Source organism: Panicum virgatum, chromosome 1K (genome assembly GCF_016808335.1).
Source record: "Panicum virgatum strain AP13 chromosome 1K, P.virgatum_v5, whole genome shotgun sequence".
NCBI lineage: Eukaryota > Viridiplantae > Streptophyta > Magnoliopsida > Poales > Poaceae > Panicum > Panicum virgatum.
This window is the reverse complement of record NC_053136.1, coordinates 40,955,088-40,974,796: the sequence shown is the minus strand read 5'-3', so window position 1 is coordinate 40,974,796 and position 19,709 is coordinate 40,955,088. Positions and strand designations below refer to the sequence as shown.

The following is a 19,709-nucleotide window of genomic DNA, read 5'->3' as shown; positions in this document are numbered from 1 at the left end:
GCCGCCGCCGCGGCGCACCTGTCGATGGCTGATGGGCTCGGCGAGTACGGCCGGCCGCAACTGCAAGTCTGTGCAAGTGCAGGAGCTCGCATCCTGAACGGGCTCCACTCACATCCTTGCAGTAACTGAGAGCATAAAATCGGCAGGCGTTGGGCGTCGGTGCAGAGACCGTAAGAGCATGGCGAGTAATTTAGCCGGCTGCCGGCTGAATACATGTGCCAGGTCATATTTAATCAATAATACAACTGACTCATATAGTAACTGGGCTATAGACCAGCTAGGAGGAGAGTTATATTAAATACACAAGTAATCAATGTTTGAATGTGCTGATGATCTTTTGTGGCCTGTGCGCAAGGCAGCCGTGCCTGCATGGAGATGGCACACACAGGATCGGAAAGGAGGAAGATGCGCCTGTTGAGTCGCCCGCAACTGGCTGGAAGCGGACGCTTTGTTCTCGGTTGCCGTGATTCAGCCGGGCGACTCATCAACCGCCGGCTCCATTCTCTCTCTTCTCGTCTCACTCCTCCACGTAAGATCTTTATGACGTGGACAATCTCTCAACTTGCTGACTAGACCTTATAATACTTGCTCTAAAAGCTGCGCAGGTGAGTAATGGAGCTTTGAATTAGAGGTGATCTCATCTGCCGTGCGGAAATTATTCGTCTGGCAGCTGATGGCGCAACGCTGGGTGCGCAGGGCGTGCGTCACCGCGCTCTCACTTAAGGACGGGTATCAAGGTGAGGGTCATTCCCAATGGAGACTCTACTCGCAGACTCTACAACGCTCTACATTAAATATATCGGGGAGTGAAAAAAAAGGTGGCTTGAGCAACATTGTTTCGGTATAGGAGAACAGTGAATTTCAGAATATTTCAGTCATTTACTAACAAGATTAGGCATGGGGGGAAAAAAGAAAAAGGTGCTGCCAAACAGGATCTTCTACTGGAGTGTGTATGCTACAGGTATTTCCTTGCAAGAGCCCTGACCTTGGTATCAAAATGGGAGGACGTTATCCGAGAACCGGGCAAGTAGAGTGGATTGAGGAATATCTGCACGGCAGAGCGTTCAAAAGATAACTCTATTATAGCAAAAGAGGGAAGAAATGAAGAATGAAGAATACTGAATTGCAAGGAAAATTTATCAAATGATGCAGCTGGAAAAATAATCAGCGTATTCATAAAAAATTGCTTCTAAAAAGGCTGCCAATATGACAGGATATATAATTGAAGCTGCAGTAAACATAGGGGTAAAAAAACAAAAACTATGAATATAAGTAACTGATTCTTTACCTTGATGTAAAGGTCATGAACCTCCTGAAAGAAACTTTTTATTCCATCATCACTCCGTGAGTCATGAAGCAACATAAATCTAGTATGTACCACATTGTTCGTCAAGGAAGCCAAAAAACAAAGACACTAGGACAAATAAAACATCAGAGGAAAGATAGAAACGGAAGTCATGGTGATCACATACTGATTATGAAAAAAAAGTACGAGAGGCAAATATTCCACGTTCTGCCACTGTTCACTAATTTGGAACAAGGGATAATGTTTATTTAGATCACAACTGTTCTAATAGAATAATTGCTATGCAACTTGCGTTGGTTGCTATTTTTTCTTTCAAAAATCTTTAATTAATAAGGTTTCTATAAAACAGATCAATATCATGGTACTGGAAGGATATGACCAGCAGTTACATAAACAGACACAACAAGGTCATTGAATCTATCAACCGACCTCAGAAACCTGAAAAAGTGCACAGAGTGAATATTAGGTGAAGAAAAACAAAGAACTGTAAAAGTAACTGGATGGCAGACAAAGCAACCGCCACTCACATTGCATTGGTAGTCCATGCAAGGTCCTGAACAACATCCAATGCAGCATGCAAAATGAACTGATGCTGATAAGCTAAATCTTCTTTCTGCAAGAGGATGTGAACTAAGCAGCAAGCAAATACCACAATATTTACAATTACTATGGTAACATGACAAGAATAACTAAATGGAAAAGTGAATGGGATGAAACATTGAAAGCACGCTTCTCACCTCTTACACAGCACTCACAGTAGATACTTTTTATCTCTTAAGAAAAACAATGATTCAAAATAGATTCCAACGTATGGTAGTGTATAAACTAGAGATAAACAATAACAACATAGCACGGAATCTCAACAGATATAAAACTAACAGAAGAGGGAATGAATTGAAATAACCATACTTTTGGAGCAGATCCAACTTCAGCCTCATAGATTGGGATGTCATTCTTACTAACAATCACAAAGCATGCCGTGCTTGCCATTTCAACTAATTCTCTGAAAGTGGTTTTAAATACTTGTGAATAATAAAATCGCAACCATACCAAGACAAAATAACCGTACACAATTTCAAATTACTTAAATACGAGACACAGGGGACAGAACCTAACAAGATAGCATTATCTATTACACGTAATACTTAAATGTACCATTCACACAAGGAATGTTGTGAGTTGTCATCCATCTTAAAGATACTGTAGAGTAATAATCAATCCATTTGATTACACAGATGATTATAGTTTTAATCTTGTTCAGTTACAAATAAAATAATACAATGGTGGTCGTATACATTTTCTCCAACCCCAAAACAGCAGCGCCAAATAGCTCACCACTGCAAACATATCTCACACCACACAAAAAGGAATAAAGGGCAGATGAGGTCATCCACTACAGGCTGACAAGCTTAACTGGCAGGACTATGAAAACACTCTCTAAGGTCCACGTTCTAAGATTGACATCAATCATGGACACACTTGTTTGAGATATCAAAGTGCTGTCATCAAAATGAAGAGCAGTCACTACAACTGAATGTTCGTTAGAAATCTTGAAAAATGATTTAACCACACAGGAAACCCAACACTAGTGTAGTAAGCTAGACAAAGACATTGCCAAACAGGACTATTTGCTGGACTGCATACTGGCTTTCCGACCAGATGGTGGGATTTCGTTGGAGCGTGATATCTCCAGCCAACTCCTTCCAGTACTCTACAGAGTCCTCATTATCTTTCGGAATCTATTATGCCATCAATAAACGACTGATGCTACAACTTTTTATCCAAATGCTGATACACAAAGCCATCAAGCATGGTGTTGGAAATATACCCTAGAGGCAATCATATTTCCTTGTATTCATGGTTAATAAAGTGTACCTTGAATATTCATGGATGACAACTTGTACTGATTAATGCTTATGTGAAGTATTTGTGAAACTCTATACTTGTATGAATATTCTAAAATGTTCCTAGTCGGAGTTTATGTGAGAACTGATGAGGACACCACGAGTACGTCTACACCAGCAGCACCTTCTCCAGCGTCTCCAGATGCACCTCCACCCCAGGCGCCACCTTCTGGGCCAATCACTCGGGCCCGTGCAAGAGAACTGAACTTCGTCATGCTACTGAAGAATGAAGGCCCAGAAGAATAGAAGCTGGCCCAACAGAGGCCCTTGTGTGGGCGCCTAGGGCGGCGCCCCCATCTCCTGGCCGCCCTTCCCTAGGGGCTGCGCCCCCTCTCCCTCTATTTAGAGAGAGGTTTCTTTTCAATTCAGACTCGAGTTTTGTTTTACATCTAGCTTTAGCTACTCTTGAACACGCGCAAATCAGCGCTGTCCTCGTGTATTCAGAACTCCACCTTCGAGAGATAATCAGATTGCTCGCATCCTTTTCTTGTTCGTTCTTCGATTGCGGACAGGAAACGATCTTCGTGATCAGGCTAATCTTGCATCAACAAGGTCGGTAACCACAGGGAGTTGGTTCAGCGATTGCATTGGCGCTTCGGGTTCGCTCGTCGTAGTCGGATCGTGAGGGTCATCTTCCGCCAAGTCGAATTTATCCCCACTCACCGAAAGATCGGGCACTCCGGCTCTATCAAGTGGTATCAGCTTTCCAGGTTGATCGGTGAGTTTATCGAGTGTTTTTCCATTACCTACAGTACACAAAACCCAAAAAAATTATCAGGTTAGATCCTTGTCCCAGGACCTTTTGAGCCTTGCACTTTCTTTCAATAATTTGCATTGTTGAATTTGTGTGCTTACGCGTTCAATTGTTGCTGGTTACTTTGTGTTCTATCCTTGTTTTTCTTCTCTTCTAACCCTAGCGCCGCCACCATCTCTCTGCCGCTCGCCATCCCCCACGCGCCAGCCTTTCTTCGGGATCGCGCGTCTCTGGAACACGCCGTTCTGACGACCGCCTGCCCCTGGATTGCGCCGACCTGCCCCTGATCGTCCTCCGGTGCCTTGTGTGTTTGGCAAGTCAAAAACAAAAAAAAGGAAAGAGAGAAACACAACCGCACGCGTGATTCCTGATCACACCTCCCTGTCCACCGGTTGTGTATTTCTTTTGGCAAGTTTTAAAAAAAAAGGTTTGCCTAATCCTGATCGACTTCAATTGAGGAAGTGTTGGTCGCCTCGGCAGTCCTACCATACAAAGGGACGTCAGGATCTTGAGAGAGAGAGAGTGTGTGGTAACTTGCTCATTTGTATTCTTTTGTTCATATAATCAATTTGTGAGTTTCTCCGGAAAAAAAAACAAAAACGAAGAAAAAAAAAGAAAAGGGAAACAGAAAGGAGGTTACCTCATTTGGGCGCATCACGCAGGACGCCTAGGTGTGCGCACCTGCTGCTCCTTGTTCTTCCCTCTTGTGTTTTTCCTTTGCCCCCATACCCTTGCTCCACTTTTGCACCTTGTTTCCAGCAGCTTTAATTACGTGTTTGGCACTATAATTCAACCTTGCATTATTGTTTGATTGTGCTAACCCTTGAATTGAGTGCAGCCTACCCAGAACTCCACATAGTTCTACGACGAGCAGACTTTGTTTCTCCAGGCAATCGCTCCTCCAATCTGTCGCCGGTTCTACCTGTTGGTTGCAGATCACCCCTGTGTGCTTGGTAAGAACGGATAAGAATTTGATAATAGCACTACTGTGAGCGCCTTGTGAGCCGTTGCACCCTTGTTGTCGTAGGCTTTGTTTTTGTGTTTGCACTAACTATGGCAGGAGACGAAGGCACGCCGGATGAGAAGCTGCAGGACATGCGGACACGAGTTGATGGACTGGCCGCGGACATGAAGACGATGCATGAACGGCTTGACTCGACGATCACATCATCGACCGAGAGGTTCGATCAGCTCGACCTCGCTCAGATGGCCGCTAAGACCACGCTCGACACCATCGTGGCACGGCTCGACACATTGTCAACATCGATCACAGAGTTGCAGAAGGATTATGGTGGTGACACGGAACAGGAAGAGGGTACTCGCACCGGTCGGGCCCGCCGTGTGGTACGTCATCAACATAATGACTCATTTGCTAAGATCAAATTTAAAATTCCGTCCTTTAATGGCAAATATGATCCTGCTGCATATCTTGATTGGGAACTAGAGGTCGACCAGAAATTTTCATGCCATGATATTCCTGTTAATTCTCAAGTTAAAGCTGCTATTAGTGAATTTACTGATTTTGCTTTAATTTGGTGGCGTGAATATAAACAAAAACATCCCACTGCCACCACTTGGACTCAATTAAAAGCTGCCATGCGACACAGATTTGTCCCTTCATATTATGCACGAGATTTGCTTGAAAAAATGCAGTGCTTTCGACAAGGTCAACAGTCTGTTGAGGACTATTATCAGGAGTTACAAAAAGGTATGATTCGTTGTGGTTTGTTTGAGACGGACGACGCTGCTATGGCTCGTTTTCGTGGTGGTTTGAACCGCGAAATTCAGGACATCCTTGATTATAAAGAATATTCTGATATGACCACATTGTTTGCATATGCTTGCAAAGCTGAACGTGAAGTGCAGGGACGTCGTTCGAAGACATATCCTAACTCTTTTGCAGGAAGAAGCTCGGCAACCAGCTCAGCGCCTGCTCTACCTGCGTCATCCACGACCATCAGTACACCACGCGAGAGGTCGGCCAAACCTGCAGCACCCTCTCCCACAGGCGCTGTTCCTTCCACAGGACGTACACGGGATATTCAGTGCCATCGTTGCAAAAGATTTGGGCACATGATTCGGGACTGCCCAAACAAGCGTACCTTGCTTATCCGTGACAATGGTGAGTACTCTTCTGAAAGTGATTCCGAAGAAACTCGACATGCTATGCTTGCCACTGACCATACAGCTAATGAGGAGGTACATGTCACCCCGGGCGATGCAGATAGGTATGAAAATCTTGTTGTGCAGCGTGTTCTTAGTACACAGGTCGCCCAGCCCGAGAAAAATCAGCGACACACTCTGTTCCATACAAAGGGCATTGTGCAGGAGCGGTCGATTCGCATCATCATCGACAGCGGCAGCTGCAACAACTTGGCAAGTACCGTGCTGGTCGAGAAGTTGTCATTACCCACTCGTAAGCATCCGAATCCATATCACATTCAGTGGCTTAATGATGGTGGAAAAATTAGAGTAACACGGTCGGTGCGTGTCCCTTTCTCCATGGGTGCTTATTCTGATTTTGTCGATTGTGATGTTATTCCCATGGAAGCATGCTCTTTGTTACTTGGTAGACCTTGGCAATACGATACTGATAGCTTACATCATGGTCGTTCGAATCATTATTCTTTCATGTTTAAGGGTCAGAAAATAATTATACATCCAATGACACCTGAACAAATTGTTAAAGATGATCTTGCTGAGCTGCTAGGAATGCTAAACAACTTGAACCATCACCATCGCCCTCTAATTCTGAAATCAAGTTGAATGCTCCTGTTATACTTGCTACACGTGCTGATTTTGATGATCTCCGCGATGCTCATTTGCCCTGCTATGCACTTGTATGCTCTAGTGTGCTCGTTTCACTCGATGATGCACCATCTTTGGATATTCCCCCTGTGGTTGCTAACCTTTTGCAGGAGTACGCTGATGTCTTTCCCAAGGACTTGCCATCGGGTCTTCCACCACTCCGTGGTATTGAACACCAGATTGATCTCATTCCAGGCGCACAGCTTCCGAACCGCGCACCGTACCGTACAAATCCAGATGAGACGAAGGAGATCCAGCGCCAGGTACAGGCGTTGCTCGACAAGGGTTACATCCGTGAGTCTCTTAGCCCTTGCTCAGTTCCTGTGTTACTTGTTCCAAAGAAAGATGGATCATGGCGTATGTGTGTAGACTGTCGTGCTATTAATAACATCACCATTCGTTATCAATATCCTATACCACGCCTTGATGATATGCTAGATGAGCTTAGTTGTGCCATTATTTTCATTAAGATTGATTTGCGTAGTGGTTACCACCAGATTAGAATGAAACTGGGTGATGAATGGAAAACGGCTTTTAAAACGAAATTTGGGTTATATGAATGGTTGGTTATGCCGTTTGGATTGACTAATGCTCCCAGTACCTTTATGCGCTTAATGAATGAAGTTCTAAGGCCTTTCATAGGATTGTTCGTTGTTGTCTATTTTGATGATATCCTGATTTACAGCAAGTCTATGCAAGAACATTTAGAACATTTGCGTGCTGTTTTTTATGCGTTGCGTACTGCTCACTTGTTTGGAAACATAGAAAAATGCATCTTTTGCACACAACGTGTCTCGTTTCTTGGCTATGTTGTTACTCCACAGGGCATTGAGGTGGACAGCAGCAAGATCGATGCCATTCGGGAATGGCTTACACCGACGACGGTCACACAAATTCAGAGCTTTCTTGGACTTGCCGGTTTCTACCGTAGGTTCGTCCGTGACTTTAGTTCCATTGCAGCCCCTTTGCACGAGCTTACAAAGAAAGGTGCGCCATTTGCTTGGGGCGACTCGCAGGAGGTAGCGTTCAACACTTTGAAAGATAAGTTAACACATGCTCCCCTCTTGCAATTGCCTGATTTTAATAAAGTGTTTGAGCTTGAATGTGATGCTAGCGGTATTGGGCTAGGTGCTGTTTTGTTACAAGAAGATAAACCGGTTGCTTATTTTAGTGAGAAATTAAGCGGTGCTAGCCTGAGATATTCTACTTATGATAAGGAGCTTTATGCTTTAGTTCGCACTTTGCAAACATGGCAGCACTATCTTTGGCATCGCGAGTTTATAATCCATTCTGATCATGAGGCTTTGAAACATATTCGTACCCAAACAAATCTGAATCGTCGTCATGCTAATTGGGTAGAATTCATTGAGTCTTTCCCTTACATTATTAAACACAAGAATGGGAAGGAAAATATCATTGCTGATGCTTTGTCTCGTCGATATACCATGCTGTCCCAGTTAGATTTTAAAATCTTTGGCTTGCAAACTGTGAAAGATCAATATGTCGATGATTCTGATTTTAAAGATATCTTAGCTCATTGTATGAATGGCAAACCATGGGGCAAATTTCACATGCAAGATGGGTTCCTGTTTCGCGCTAACAAGCTGTGTGTTCCAGCAAGCTCGGTTCGTCTTTTGTTGTTACAGGAAGCACACGGAGGCGGTCTCATGGGACACTTTGGCGTCTACAAGACGCATGAGGTGCTGGCCGCCCACTTCTTTTGGCCCCGGATGCGCCGTGATGTCGAGCGCCTTGTTGCCCGCTGCACTACTTGTCAGAAAGCTAAGTCACGACTGAACAACCATGGTTTGTATATGCCTTTGCCTGTCCCTACTTCCCCTTGGCTTGATATTTCTATGGACTTTGTTTTGGGATTGCCTAGAACTAAGAAGGGGAGGGATAGCATTTTCGTGGTTGTTGATAGATTCTCCAAAATGGCTCATTTTATACCATGTCATAAGACTGATGATGCTAACAGTGTTGCTGAATTGTTCTTTCGAGAGATTATTCGTTTGCATGGTATTCCGAAAACAATAGTCTCTGATCGTGATGCTAAGTTTCTCAGTCATTTTTGGAGATCACTTTGGAATAAATTGGGAACTAAATTGCTGTTTAGCACAACTTGTCACCCTCAGACTGATGGACAAACTGAGGTGGTTAATAGAACTTTGTCAACCATGCTTAGGGCTGTTTTAGACAAAAATTGGAAACGTTGGGAAGATTGTTTGCCTCATATTGAATTTGCGTACAATCGTGCCACATTCTTCTACAAAGATGTGCCCTTTTCAAATTGTTTATGGTTACATTTCTCGGGCGCCTATTGATTTGTTTTCGCTTGATGCTGAGGGCGCCCCACATATAGATGTTGTTGCACATGTTGAACACATGCTTAACCTCCATGAACAAACACAACAAAACATTGCTGCTACTAATGCTAAGTATCAGGTTGCTGGTAGTAAAGGAAGAAAACATGTTACTTTTGAACCAGGTGATATGGTTTGGTTGCATTTGCGAAAGGATCGTTTTCCTACTTTGCGTCGTTCTAAATTGATGCCTCGTGCTGCTGGTCCTTTTAAGGTGCTAACCAAGATTAATGATAATGCTTATGTTCTTGACCTGCCTGCGGAGTTTGGTGTTTCCACTAGTTTTAATGTTGCAGATTTGAAACCATATGCGGGCGAGGATGAGGAGTTGCCGTCGAGGACGGCTTCAGTCCAAGAAGGGGAGGATGATGAGGACACCACGAGTACGTCTACACCAGCAGCACCTTCTCCAGCGTCTCCAGATGCACCTCCACCCCAGGCGCCACCTTCTGGGCCAATCACTCGGGCCCGTGCAAGAGAACTGAACTTTGTCATGCTACTAAAGAATGAAGGCCCAGAAGAATAGAAGCTGGCCCAACAGAGGCCCTTGTGTGGGCGCCTAGGGCTGCGCCCTCCCCCTTTGCCCTGGACACCAGGGGCGGCGCCCCCATCTCCTGGCCGCCCTTCCCTAGGGGCTGCGCCCCCTCTCCCTCTATTTAGAGAGGTTTCTTTTCAATTCAGACTCGAGTTTTGTTTTACATCTAGCTTTAGCTACTCTTGAACACGCGCAAATCAGCGCTGTCCTCGTGTATTCAGAACTCCACCTTCGAGAGATAATCAGATTGCTCGCATCCTTTTCTTGTTCGTTCTTCGATTGCGGACAGGAAACGATCTTCGTGATCAGGCTGATCTTGCATCAACAAGGTCGGTAACCACAGGGAGTTGGTTCAGCGATTGCATTGAAGCTTCGGGTTCGTTCGTCGTAGTCGGATCGTGAGGGTCATCTTCCGCCAAGTCGAATTTATCCCCAATCACCGAAAGATCGGGCACTCCGGCTCTATCAAGAACACACATGAATATTAGACTAGCACATGTATTAGTTGATTGACTACGTTTCACAAGTCATGGACATGAGGATGTCAAATTAATAATGTGGGCTCATGTGAGACATGAGACTGAACTGACCCAACACGAGATGATGACTTCTTATTACACAATATGTACACTGTGTCCTAAGATCTGAGATCGTCGTATGTACTCAAGATGTGAACCGACTTACTTAGGAGCCATCAAACGCTGCACCGTAACAGGGTAGTCATAAAGGTGGCTTTCGGGTCTGTCAAGAAGCATGCTGTGAGACATAGTCGGTCAAGATGGAATTTACCCCTCTCTACAAGAGAGAGATATCTCTGGGCCCCTCGAGTGATTCGGATTAGGAAATGCATGGCCATACTGGGGTTAAGAGTTAACCAAGGATTCCGAATCACAGAATCGAAAAAGAGTGGTCGGCTTTAAGCTAGACCAAATATCGTCAGGCAAAGGGAACAACATGTATATGATATTGTGGCGGCTCGTCTTATATGATCTTTGTGTGCGTATAGGAGTTGACATGTCTTGCTAGAGGCCACTGTCTACTATTGGGCCGCGTAAGAGTACTCGGGCCATGTCTATTCGCATGTGAGCCCATAGGGTCACACACTTAAGGGAAAAAAGCTTGGTAATGATGTGATCCGAATTAGACTGGGCTTAGGTGCACTAATGAGCCATTTAGGCCCAAAAGGGGCACCCAAGGTGGAGCCCAAGGCAGCCCACCTAAGGGGCTATATAAACAGAGGACCGCCTAAAAACCCTAACCCTTGCTACTATTCACGTGGATGAACAGTGCCGTTAACAGTGACGGCGCGCTACAGTGGCCCCCCTCCCTGTTCCTCCTCGTGCATCTAGCCCTAGTTCGTTCTCGCGGATCTAGCAATCCAGAGTGCGAAGATTCTTCCCGTACGTGTGGGCTTCGTGGAGGTGCTGCGCTTGCTGCACAAGGACGAGCCGTTCGTGAGGAGGTTCACGTAACTGCACTGCCGGCTTCCATCTGCACTACACCGACGCGCTACAGAAGTTCCGCACCCGCTCGTCTAGTGGTAATCCCGTGATCTATAACTGCAGTAATCTTGGTTTATGCGGTAGAAAATTTTTGTTTTTGCTACCCCATATTCCAACAGTGGTATCAGAGCCTGTGCTGTCTCATTATAAATTTGGATATGTGCATATGGAGATATGCGTAGTTTCAGATCGATCTATGACCTAGTTTCGTAAACTAGCTACGAAGTTTGTGCAACAACATACTCCTACCGGTCGGTTTTCCGCCATCGGAGTTAAGTGATGCACATAAACCTAGTCGCTGCGGTTGGAGATCAATGTGATTGGTCGAATCGAAACTTAAGGCATAAGCCAGATGCATGAGATGCATAGGGCAGTAGATTGGATCTACGGCGAATTCCGTTTTGTTGCAAAAGCTTGTTTTGCAGTAAAACAGTCATAACTTTTGCATACGAACTCGGATTTAGGCAAATTTTATATCGATTTGTATCTATAGAAAAAGTTAGACTTGGTTCAGAACAGCTTTGCTGTTTTCGCGAAATTTACATTTGCGAAATTCGGCCCGGAAGATAGAGTTTTCGGCGTTTTAAGTTCGGACGTCGGAATCGCATAACTCTGTTTTGCAGGTTTTGTGATCGGTATGGTCCTATGTGTATGTGATGCATGTGTGTAATTGTTCCATGACCTGCGTGTCGTGATTATGACAATTCGGCTGGAGCCATATGAATTGTTGCATTTGATGTAATGGCCTGCGTGCCAACCTGTGATGATCAAGTCATGAATGTAATTTTATTTATTAGCTATTAGGTGTAATAGCAAGTTCTAGTTCTTGGAGTTTTCATCACATGAAGGATGGTGCACATGTACATGGAGATGGAGATCAACATGATGAACAAGTTCCATGAAGATGGAGATCTACATGGCGAACAAGTTCTATGGAGATGGAGATCACCAGAAGAACAAGGGCCATACTGATGATCCAAGTCATGAATGTAATTTTATTTATTAGCTATTAGGTGTAATAGCAAGTTCTAGTTCTTGGAGTTTTCATCACATGAAGGATGGTGCACATGTACATGGAGATGGAGATCAACATGATGAACAAGTTCCATGAAGATGGAGATCTACATGGCGAACAAGTTCTATGGAGATGGAGATCACCAGAAGAACAAGGGCCATACTGATGATCAATTATGTGCTTGCCGTTCTTGACGTTTTACTACTACGTGTGTCAGAGTAGAAGTAGAACGATCCCTCATAAATTTCGAGCTATCATGCCCTACCAACAAAACCTTGCACTGTCACATGTCTTGTACGATTGGTGGTGGGTCTATGAAATTAGGGCGCCACTGGTTTTCTTTGACTAGACAGGCTGTATCGGATACATGCACGCATAAAGAGTTGGTTAGCTTGACAAGATCATCTTAACGGTTAAGGACCTAGGGGCATAAAAGTTGGGAGCGAGACATGGAGATGTCACCCAACAACAAGAGTCATATGTGATATGATTAGCAAAGAGTTGCTTACCAATCTATCTAGTCTTCTAGCGGTGATGCTAAAGCTCACTAGTCGACTTGATAGTTGTGGGTCTTGAATCGCTAAGAATCAATAGAGAGATATTGATTTTAGTGGGAGTAAATTCCGTTAATTGCTTAATATCGTTTACTCCATCATGAATACGTTTGTCTTAGTATTTTGCATTATTATTTTGTTGTAGATCATGGTCCGCAATAACACCCAATCCTTTTCATTGCGTTCGGTGCTTGAGAAGGACAAACTGAATGGGACTAACTATGCGGATTAGATCCGCAACCTAAGAATTGTTCTCAGGGCAGAGAAAAAGTAAGATGTTCTAGATACCCCATTACCAGAAGAAACGGTTGATGATGCACCTGCTGAGAAAAAGGCTGCTTACAGAAAGACTTGTGACAACAACTTTGAAATAAGCTGCCTTATGCTCGCTTGCATGGAACCTGACATACAAATACAGTTCGAGACAAACCATGAGACACATGATATGATCGTGGCGCTTCAGGACATGTTTCAAACTCAGGCCAGGACCGAAAGGTTCAACGTGTCCAAGGCCTTTGTCGAGAGCAAGCTGGCAGAAGGCGCTGCAGTGGGTCCGCATGTAATTAAGATGGTTGGTTACACACAGAGGTTAGAGAAGCTGGGCTTCCCACTTGGCCAAGAGTTGGCCACTGATTTCATTCTCGCCTCTTTACCGCCAAGCTATGGGAACTTCATCTCGAACTACCATATGTATGGGGCTGAAAAAGGCCTGACTGAACTGTGTGGAATGCTCAAGACAGCAGAGAGTGACATCAAGAAGAGCACAAGCGGTGGCCATGTGATGGCTGTCCAGAACAAGCCTGCTTTCAAGAAGAAAGATTCTTCTTGGAAGAAGAAGGGCAATGCTAAGGTTGCGAACCCTAAGCCAAACCCTGCACCCAAGGCTAAATCTGGATCAGCTGCAGATAATTAGTGCTTTCATTGTCACGAGAGGGGACACTGGAAGAGGAATTGCAAGCTGTACCTCGCCTCGTTGAAGAACCGTTCTTCCACCTCGGGTACGCTTGTTGTTCATATTACAGAAATATTTCTCGCTGACTCTTATGTTAATTACTGGGTATTTGATACCGGATCGGTTGCTCATATATGCAATTCGATGCAGGGAATGACAAAGAGTAGAAGCGTTGAAAGAGGAGAAGTTGACTTCCGTGTCGGCAATAATGCAAGAGTTGCCGCTGTGGCCGTCGGGACGATGCAACTTCACCTACCGTCAGGATTTGTCTTGGAGCTTAGTAATTGTTATTTTGTTCCTAATTTGAGTCGAAACATTATGTCTCTTTCATGTTTGAAGAAGGATGGTTATTCTTTTGCGAGTGAAAACAATGATTGTGCTATCTCTAAGAATAATATGTTTGTGGCTTTTGCGTCCATTGTGAATGGGCTATTTGTTTTAAATCTTGATGATTCAGCTATCTGTAATATTAAGGTTATAAGGTCTCGGCTTGCTGATTTGAATCATAACTACATGTGGCATTGTCGTCTCGGTCATATAAGCGAGAAACGCATGAAGAAGCTCCATTCGGATGGACTTCTAACTTCGTTTGATTTTGAGTCATACGAGACATGCGAAGCTTGTTTGCTAAGCAAGATGACCAAGACGCCATTCACAAATTTTCCAGAGAGAGCATCGGACTTACTGGAACTCATACATACTGATGTATGTGGACCAATGAGCTCGATGCTAGGTGGATTCCAATACTTCATAACTTTCACTGATGACTTGAGTAGATATGGCTATGTCTACTTGATGAAGCATAAGTCTGAAACTTTTAAAAAATTCAAAGAATTTCAGAGTGAAGTTGAAAATCAGTGTGGCAAGAAAACTAAAGCTTTATGATCTGATCGTGGAGGTGAATATCTGAGCCACGAGTTTAGCAATCATCTAAAGAATTGCGGAATTGTTCCACAACTTACGCCGCCTGGAACACCTTAGAGAAACAGTGTGTCTAAGCGACGTAATCGAACTCTGTTGGACATGGTTCGATCAATGATGAGCCAGTCGGACCTACCGTTATCATTTTGGGGTTACGCTCTAGAAACAGCAGCTTTCACATTAAATAGGGTGCCATCAAAATCCGTAGATAAGACACCATATGAGATATGGACTGGCAAGACTCCCAGTTTATCTTTTCTAAAGATTTGGAGTTGTGAAGCATATGTCAAACGACTCCAGTCTGACAAGCTTGCACCCAAATCGGATAAGTGCATATTCGTGAGATACCCAAAATAGACCTTAGGGTATTACTTCTACAATCGATTTGAGGGCAAAGTGTTTGTCGCTCGGAACGGAGTTTTCCTAGAGAAAGAGTTTCTCAAAGGAGAGAAAAGTGGAAGAACGGTGCAACTCGAAGAAGTTCGAGATGAGCCAAGAGGACAAGACTCTACAAGTGACACTAATGTAGCTGAACAAGTTGAAATGCCTATGGCAACAGAAGCACCTCCGCAACCACGAAGGTCAGCAAGGCTCCGCGCAGCGCGGGAATTATTATTGTTAGACAATGATGAGTCTGCAACATATGCAGAGGTGATGGCAGACCCTGACTCTGAGAAATTACAAGATGCCATGAAATCCGAAATAGAATCCATGAAGGAAAATCAATTTTGAAACTTGATAGACCCGCCTAATGGTGTGAGAACCATCGAGTGCAAATGGATCTATAAGAAGAAGAAAGATATAGATGGAAATGTTCACATCTATAAAGCTCGTCTTGTCGCAAAAGGTTTTCGACAAGTTCAAGGAGTTGACTACGACGAGACTTTTTCGCCCGTGGCGATGCTTAAATCTGTTCGGATTATTCTAGCTATTGCTGCATATTTCGATTATGAAATATGGCAGATGGATGTCAAAACAGCTTTCCTTAATGGAAATCTGACTGAGGACGTGTATATGATGCAGCACGAGGGTTTTGTCGATCCGACCAATGCTGGAAAGGTATGCAAACTTCAAAAATCCATTTATGGATTAAAGCAAGCATCTCGGAGTTGGAATATTCGTTTTGATGAAGTAGTCAAAGGATTTGGCTTCATTAAAAACGAAGAAGAACCTTGTGTTTATAAGAAGGAAAGTGGGAGCTATGTTGCATTTCTAATCTTGTATGTAGATGACATACTACTGATTGGAAATAATATTCCTATGCTTGAGTCCGTAAAGACTTCATTGAAAAATAGTTTTTCGATGAAGGATTTAGGAGAATCAGCATACATACTGAGCATCAAGATCTATAGAGATAGATCAAAGAGACTTATAGGATTAAGCCAAGATACTTAAATTGACAAAGTGTTGAAGCGGTTCAACATGGAAGAGGCAAAGAAAGGGTTCTTGCCTATGTCACATGGCATACATCTTAGCTAGACTCAGTGTCCTACGACGACTGATGAGCGAGAGCGCATGAGCAAAGTTCCATGTCTCAGCAATTGAATCTATCTTGTATGCAATGATAAGTACACGCCCAGATGTTTCTTATACTCTAAGTGTTACGAGCAGATACCTGTCTGATCCGGGTGAGAGTCACTGGACAGCTGTGAAGAACATTCTTAAGTACTTAAGAAGAACTAAGAATGCGTTTTTGGTCTATGAAGGTGAGGAAGAGCTCGTTGTAACGGGTTACACCGACGCTAGCTTACAAACTGACAAAGATGATTCAAAGTCCCAATCAAGTTACGTGTTCACAATAAATGGTGGTGCTGTTAGCTGGAAGAGTTCCAAACAGGAGATGATGGCCGATTCTATGACAGAGGCCGAGTACATCGCAGCTTCGGAAGCTGCTAAGGAAGGTGTTTGGATAAGAAAGTTCCTTATTGAGCTTGGTGTGTTTCCTAATTGCTCTAGCCCGCTGGGTCTCTACTGTGACAACAGTGGAGCCATTGCGCAAGCCAAGGAGCCAAGGAATCACCAGAAGAGCAAACACGTTATGCAGCGATTTCATCTCATTCGAGAGTTCATCGATCGGGATGAGATCAAGATATGCAAAATACACACGGACCTGAACATTTCAGATCCGTTGACAAAACCCCTTCCACAGCCCAAGCATGAGAGGCACACAAGAGCAATGGTTATTAGATACATTCTGGATTGACTCTAGTGCAAGTGGGAGACTGTTGAAAATATGCCCTAGAGGCAATCATATTTCCTTTTATTCATAGTTAATAAAGTGTACCTTGAATATTCATGGATGACAATTTGTATTGATTAATGCTTATGTGAAGTATTTGTGAAACTCTATACTTGTATGAATATTCTAAAATGTTCCTAGTCGGAGTTCATGTGAGGACACACATGAATATTAGACTAGCGCATGTATTAGTTGATTGACTACGTTTCACAAGTCATGGACATGGGGATGTCAAACTAATAATGTGGACTCATGTGAGACATGAGACTGAACTGACCCAACACGAGATGATGACTTCTCATTACACAATATGTACGCTGTGTCCTAAGATCTGAGATCGTCGTATGTACTCAAGATGTGAACCAATTTACTTAGGAGCCATCAAACGCTGCACCGTAACAGAGTAGTCATAAAGGTGGATTTCGGGTCTGTCAAGAAGCATGCTGTGAGACATAGTCGGTCAAGATGGAATTTGCCCCTCTCTAGAAGAGAGATATCTCTGGCCCCCTCGAGTGATTCGGATCAGGAAATGCATGGCCATGCTGGGGTTAAGAATTAACCAAGGATTCCGAATCACAGGATCGAGAAAGAGTGGTCGGCTTTAAGCTAGACCAAATATCGTGAGGCAAAGACAACAACATGTATATGATATTGTGGCGGCTCGTCTGATATGATCTTTGTGTGCGTATAGGAGTTGACATGTCTTGCTAGAGACCAATGTCTACTATTGGGCCGAGTAAGAGTACTCGGGCCATGTCTATTCGTATGTGAGCTCATAGGGTCACACACTTAAGAGAAAAAAGTCTGATAAGGATGTGATCCGAATTAGACGGCGCGCTACAGTAGCGCCCCCTCCCTGTTCCTCCTCCTCGTGCATCTAGCCCTAGTTCGTTCTCGCGGATCTAGCAATCCGGAGTGCGAAGCTTCTTCCCGTACGTGTAGACTTCGTGAAGGTGCTGCGCTTGCTGCATAAGGACGAGCCGTTCGTGAGGAGGTTCACGCAACTGCACTGCCGGCTTCCATCTGCACTACACCGACAAGCTATAGAAGTTCCGCAACTGCGCGTCTAGTGGTAATACAATGATCTATAACTACAGTAATCCTGGTTTATGCGGTAGAAAATTTTTATTTTTGCTACTCCATATTCCAACACATGGTCCTCAATTGGCTTGGAATCAAAAGCTTCGCGGCAAATTGACTACATCTTTTTTTTCACCATATTTGATGGGCGTCCTTTAAGACAGAACAGGGCTTGGCAAAGAAAGGCTACATAATCAACCTTACGTGCAGATGTGGAATGGGAAGAGTCAAGGTGAGAAGAGTCGAGGGTTTTCCAGTTTCCAGAACTAGAGCATCAACCTGCTCACCCAACAAACAACGATAAAAGAGAAGAAATAAATGAGGAACCTATAAACTGGTTTTGTTAAAAAAAAACTATAAACTGGTGGGAGCAAACTGCAGCAATTATTTATTGCAAGGGTGGTCCGCTTATTAGTTGCAAAAATTGTAAACATACTCCATCCGTTCCAAATTATAGGTCGTTTACCTTTTTATCTAAAATTTGACCACTCATCTTATTTAAAAATTTGTGCAAAATATCACTTTTTTTTATTGTGGCTTGATTTATCAATACAAGTTCTTCAAGAATAACTTAAATATGACTATGTTTGCATAATTTTTTTTAAATAAGACGAGTGGTCAAATTTGGTGTCAAAAAATCAAACGACCTATAATTTGGAACGGAGGGAGTACAAAAGCTGTTTGTCTCTCTTTATCAATACAACAGGCAAGGCCAACCATTATCGCTACTTCAAGCACTACGGACGAAGTTACACGATCCAAACAGAGTGATGTTTAATCTATTCACTATTTTTTTTTGAAGGGTAATCTATTCACTATTCTTTTCCATTTTCTCGGCTGTATGAATTTTCAGTGCACAGCTTAGGTACAAAGGGAGGAAATTCTAGCCTTGGCATGATCTACGATCAGGAACCCTGGTGCCATCTAAGATGGCACAAAATTTCTGCCTAAAAACGACAGGAAATTCTTGGTGGCTAAACAAGTAACACTGGTGATTCAGGACTACTTGGCACAGTTAGGCAGAACGACCATGGAACATTCTCGAGGGCGGGGCGGACTTTGACGCGGGGCATGGCTGAAGAAGAACCCAGTCGAACCAGGGGCGGACCGCCCAACATAGGACATGGTCAGATCCGAACACAAAATAGATTTGGTAGGGTTTGGGGGTGCTCCGGTTCGCACAGCAGAAGGAAAGAGAAGGGGCGGGCATACCTGGTGGGTGCTCCTCGCCGGCAAAGGGCCGGGCGGGCGAATACGCGACGAATGGCGCTGCAGCTGGCCCAGTGGTCGCCGCCAGCAAAGGAACACCAAGGGAGGAGGAAAGTGGGGAAGAAACAGAGATGAGCCTGAGCGGGAGGGCTGTCAACGAGCCGATCTCGAGCGAGACTACCAGTCTACCACCTCAAGCTCGAGTTCGATATAGCATCTCGAGCCGAGGTCGAGCCGAGCCTAAGACCCCGCCGAGCCTACAGACAAGCTCGACCTTGGTTGCCGGTTGGCGTCTTGGCGAGAAGCTAGTCCGATCGACTAGGCTTGCCTGCCGGAGAAAAAGAAAAAGGTAGCGTTTGGTTGGAGAGCGGTTCTATTTCTATGTTTTTTTGGTTAGAGGGATGGACGCATCATAGGAGCCCAACTGTCGGCGAAACAAAGTGCTTCTTCTTCCTCAGGTCGTGTTTGGATGTTTCGCAAAAAAAAAAAATTTACGATGGAATCTTGTTAATTCGAAGTACTAAATAAAGTCTATTTACAAAACTTTTTACACAGATGAGTTGTAAA

The 19,709-nt window shown here is 44.0% G+C and overlaps 1 protein-coding gene across 2 annotated transcripts; it reads right to left on the bottom strand.

The window, feature by feature from the left end:
- Nucleotides 1–809: 809 nt before the first annotated feature.
- LOC120708383 (trafficking protein particle complex subunit 2-like) lies at nt 810–19,327 on the bottom strand. Of its 2 annotated transcripts, XM_039993600.1 has the most exons (6): nt 19,146–19,327; nt 2,216–2,309; nt 1,834–1,919; nt 1,683–1,744; nt 1,289–1,374; nt 810–1,048 (listed from the first exon to the last, which is right to left on the bottom strand). In XM_039993600.1, exons 2-6 carry the CDS (start codon nt 2,294–2,296, stop codon nt 956–958), a joined length of 408 nt encoding a protein of 135 aa, XP_039849534.1. In that variant the 5' UTR covers nt 2,297–2,309; nt 19,146–19,327; the 3' UTR covers nt 810–955. The 2 variants fall into 2 exon arrangements, with proteins under 2 accessions (XP_039849534.1, XP_039849539.1); XM_039993605.1 differs by lacking the exon at nt 19,146–19,327 and having other exon boundaries at nt 820–1,048; nt 2,216–3,212.
- Between the last annotated feature and the right edge of the window lie 382 nt (nt 19,328–19,709).

Bases quoted from the DNA above. Each gene is read 5' to 3' on its own strand.
- LOC120708383 (XM_039993600.1), bottom strand. From the start codon at position 2,296: ATGGCAAGCACGGCATGCTTTGTGATTGTTAGTAAGAATGACATCCCA. The intron at 1,745-1,833 runs GTGAGTGGCGGT...GCACTTTTTCAG, and splicing joins GCATGGACTACCAATGCAAT to GTTTCTGAGGTCGGTTGATA. The intron at 1,049-1,288 runs GTAAAGAATCAG...TCTGCCGTGCAG, and splicing joins TTCATGACCTTTACATCAAG to ATATTCCTCAATCCACTCTA.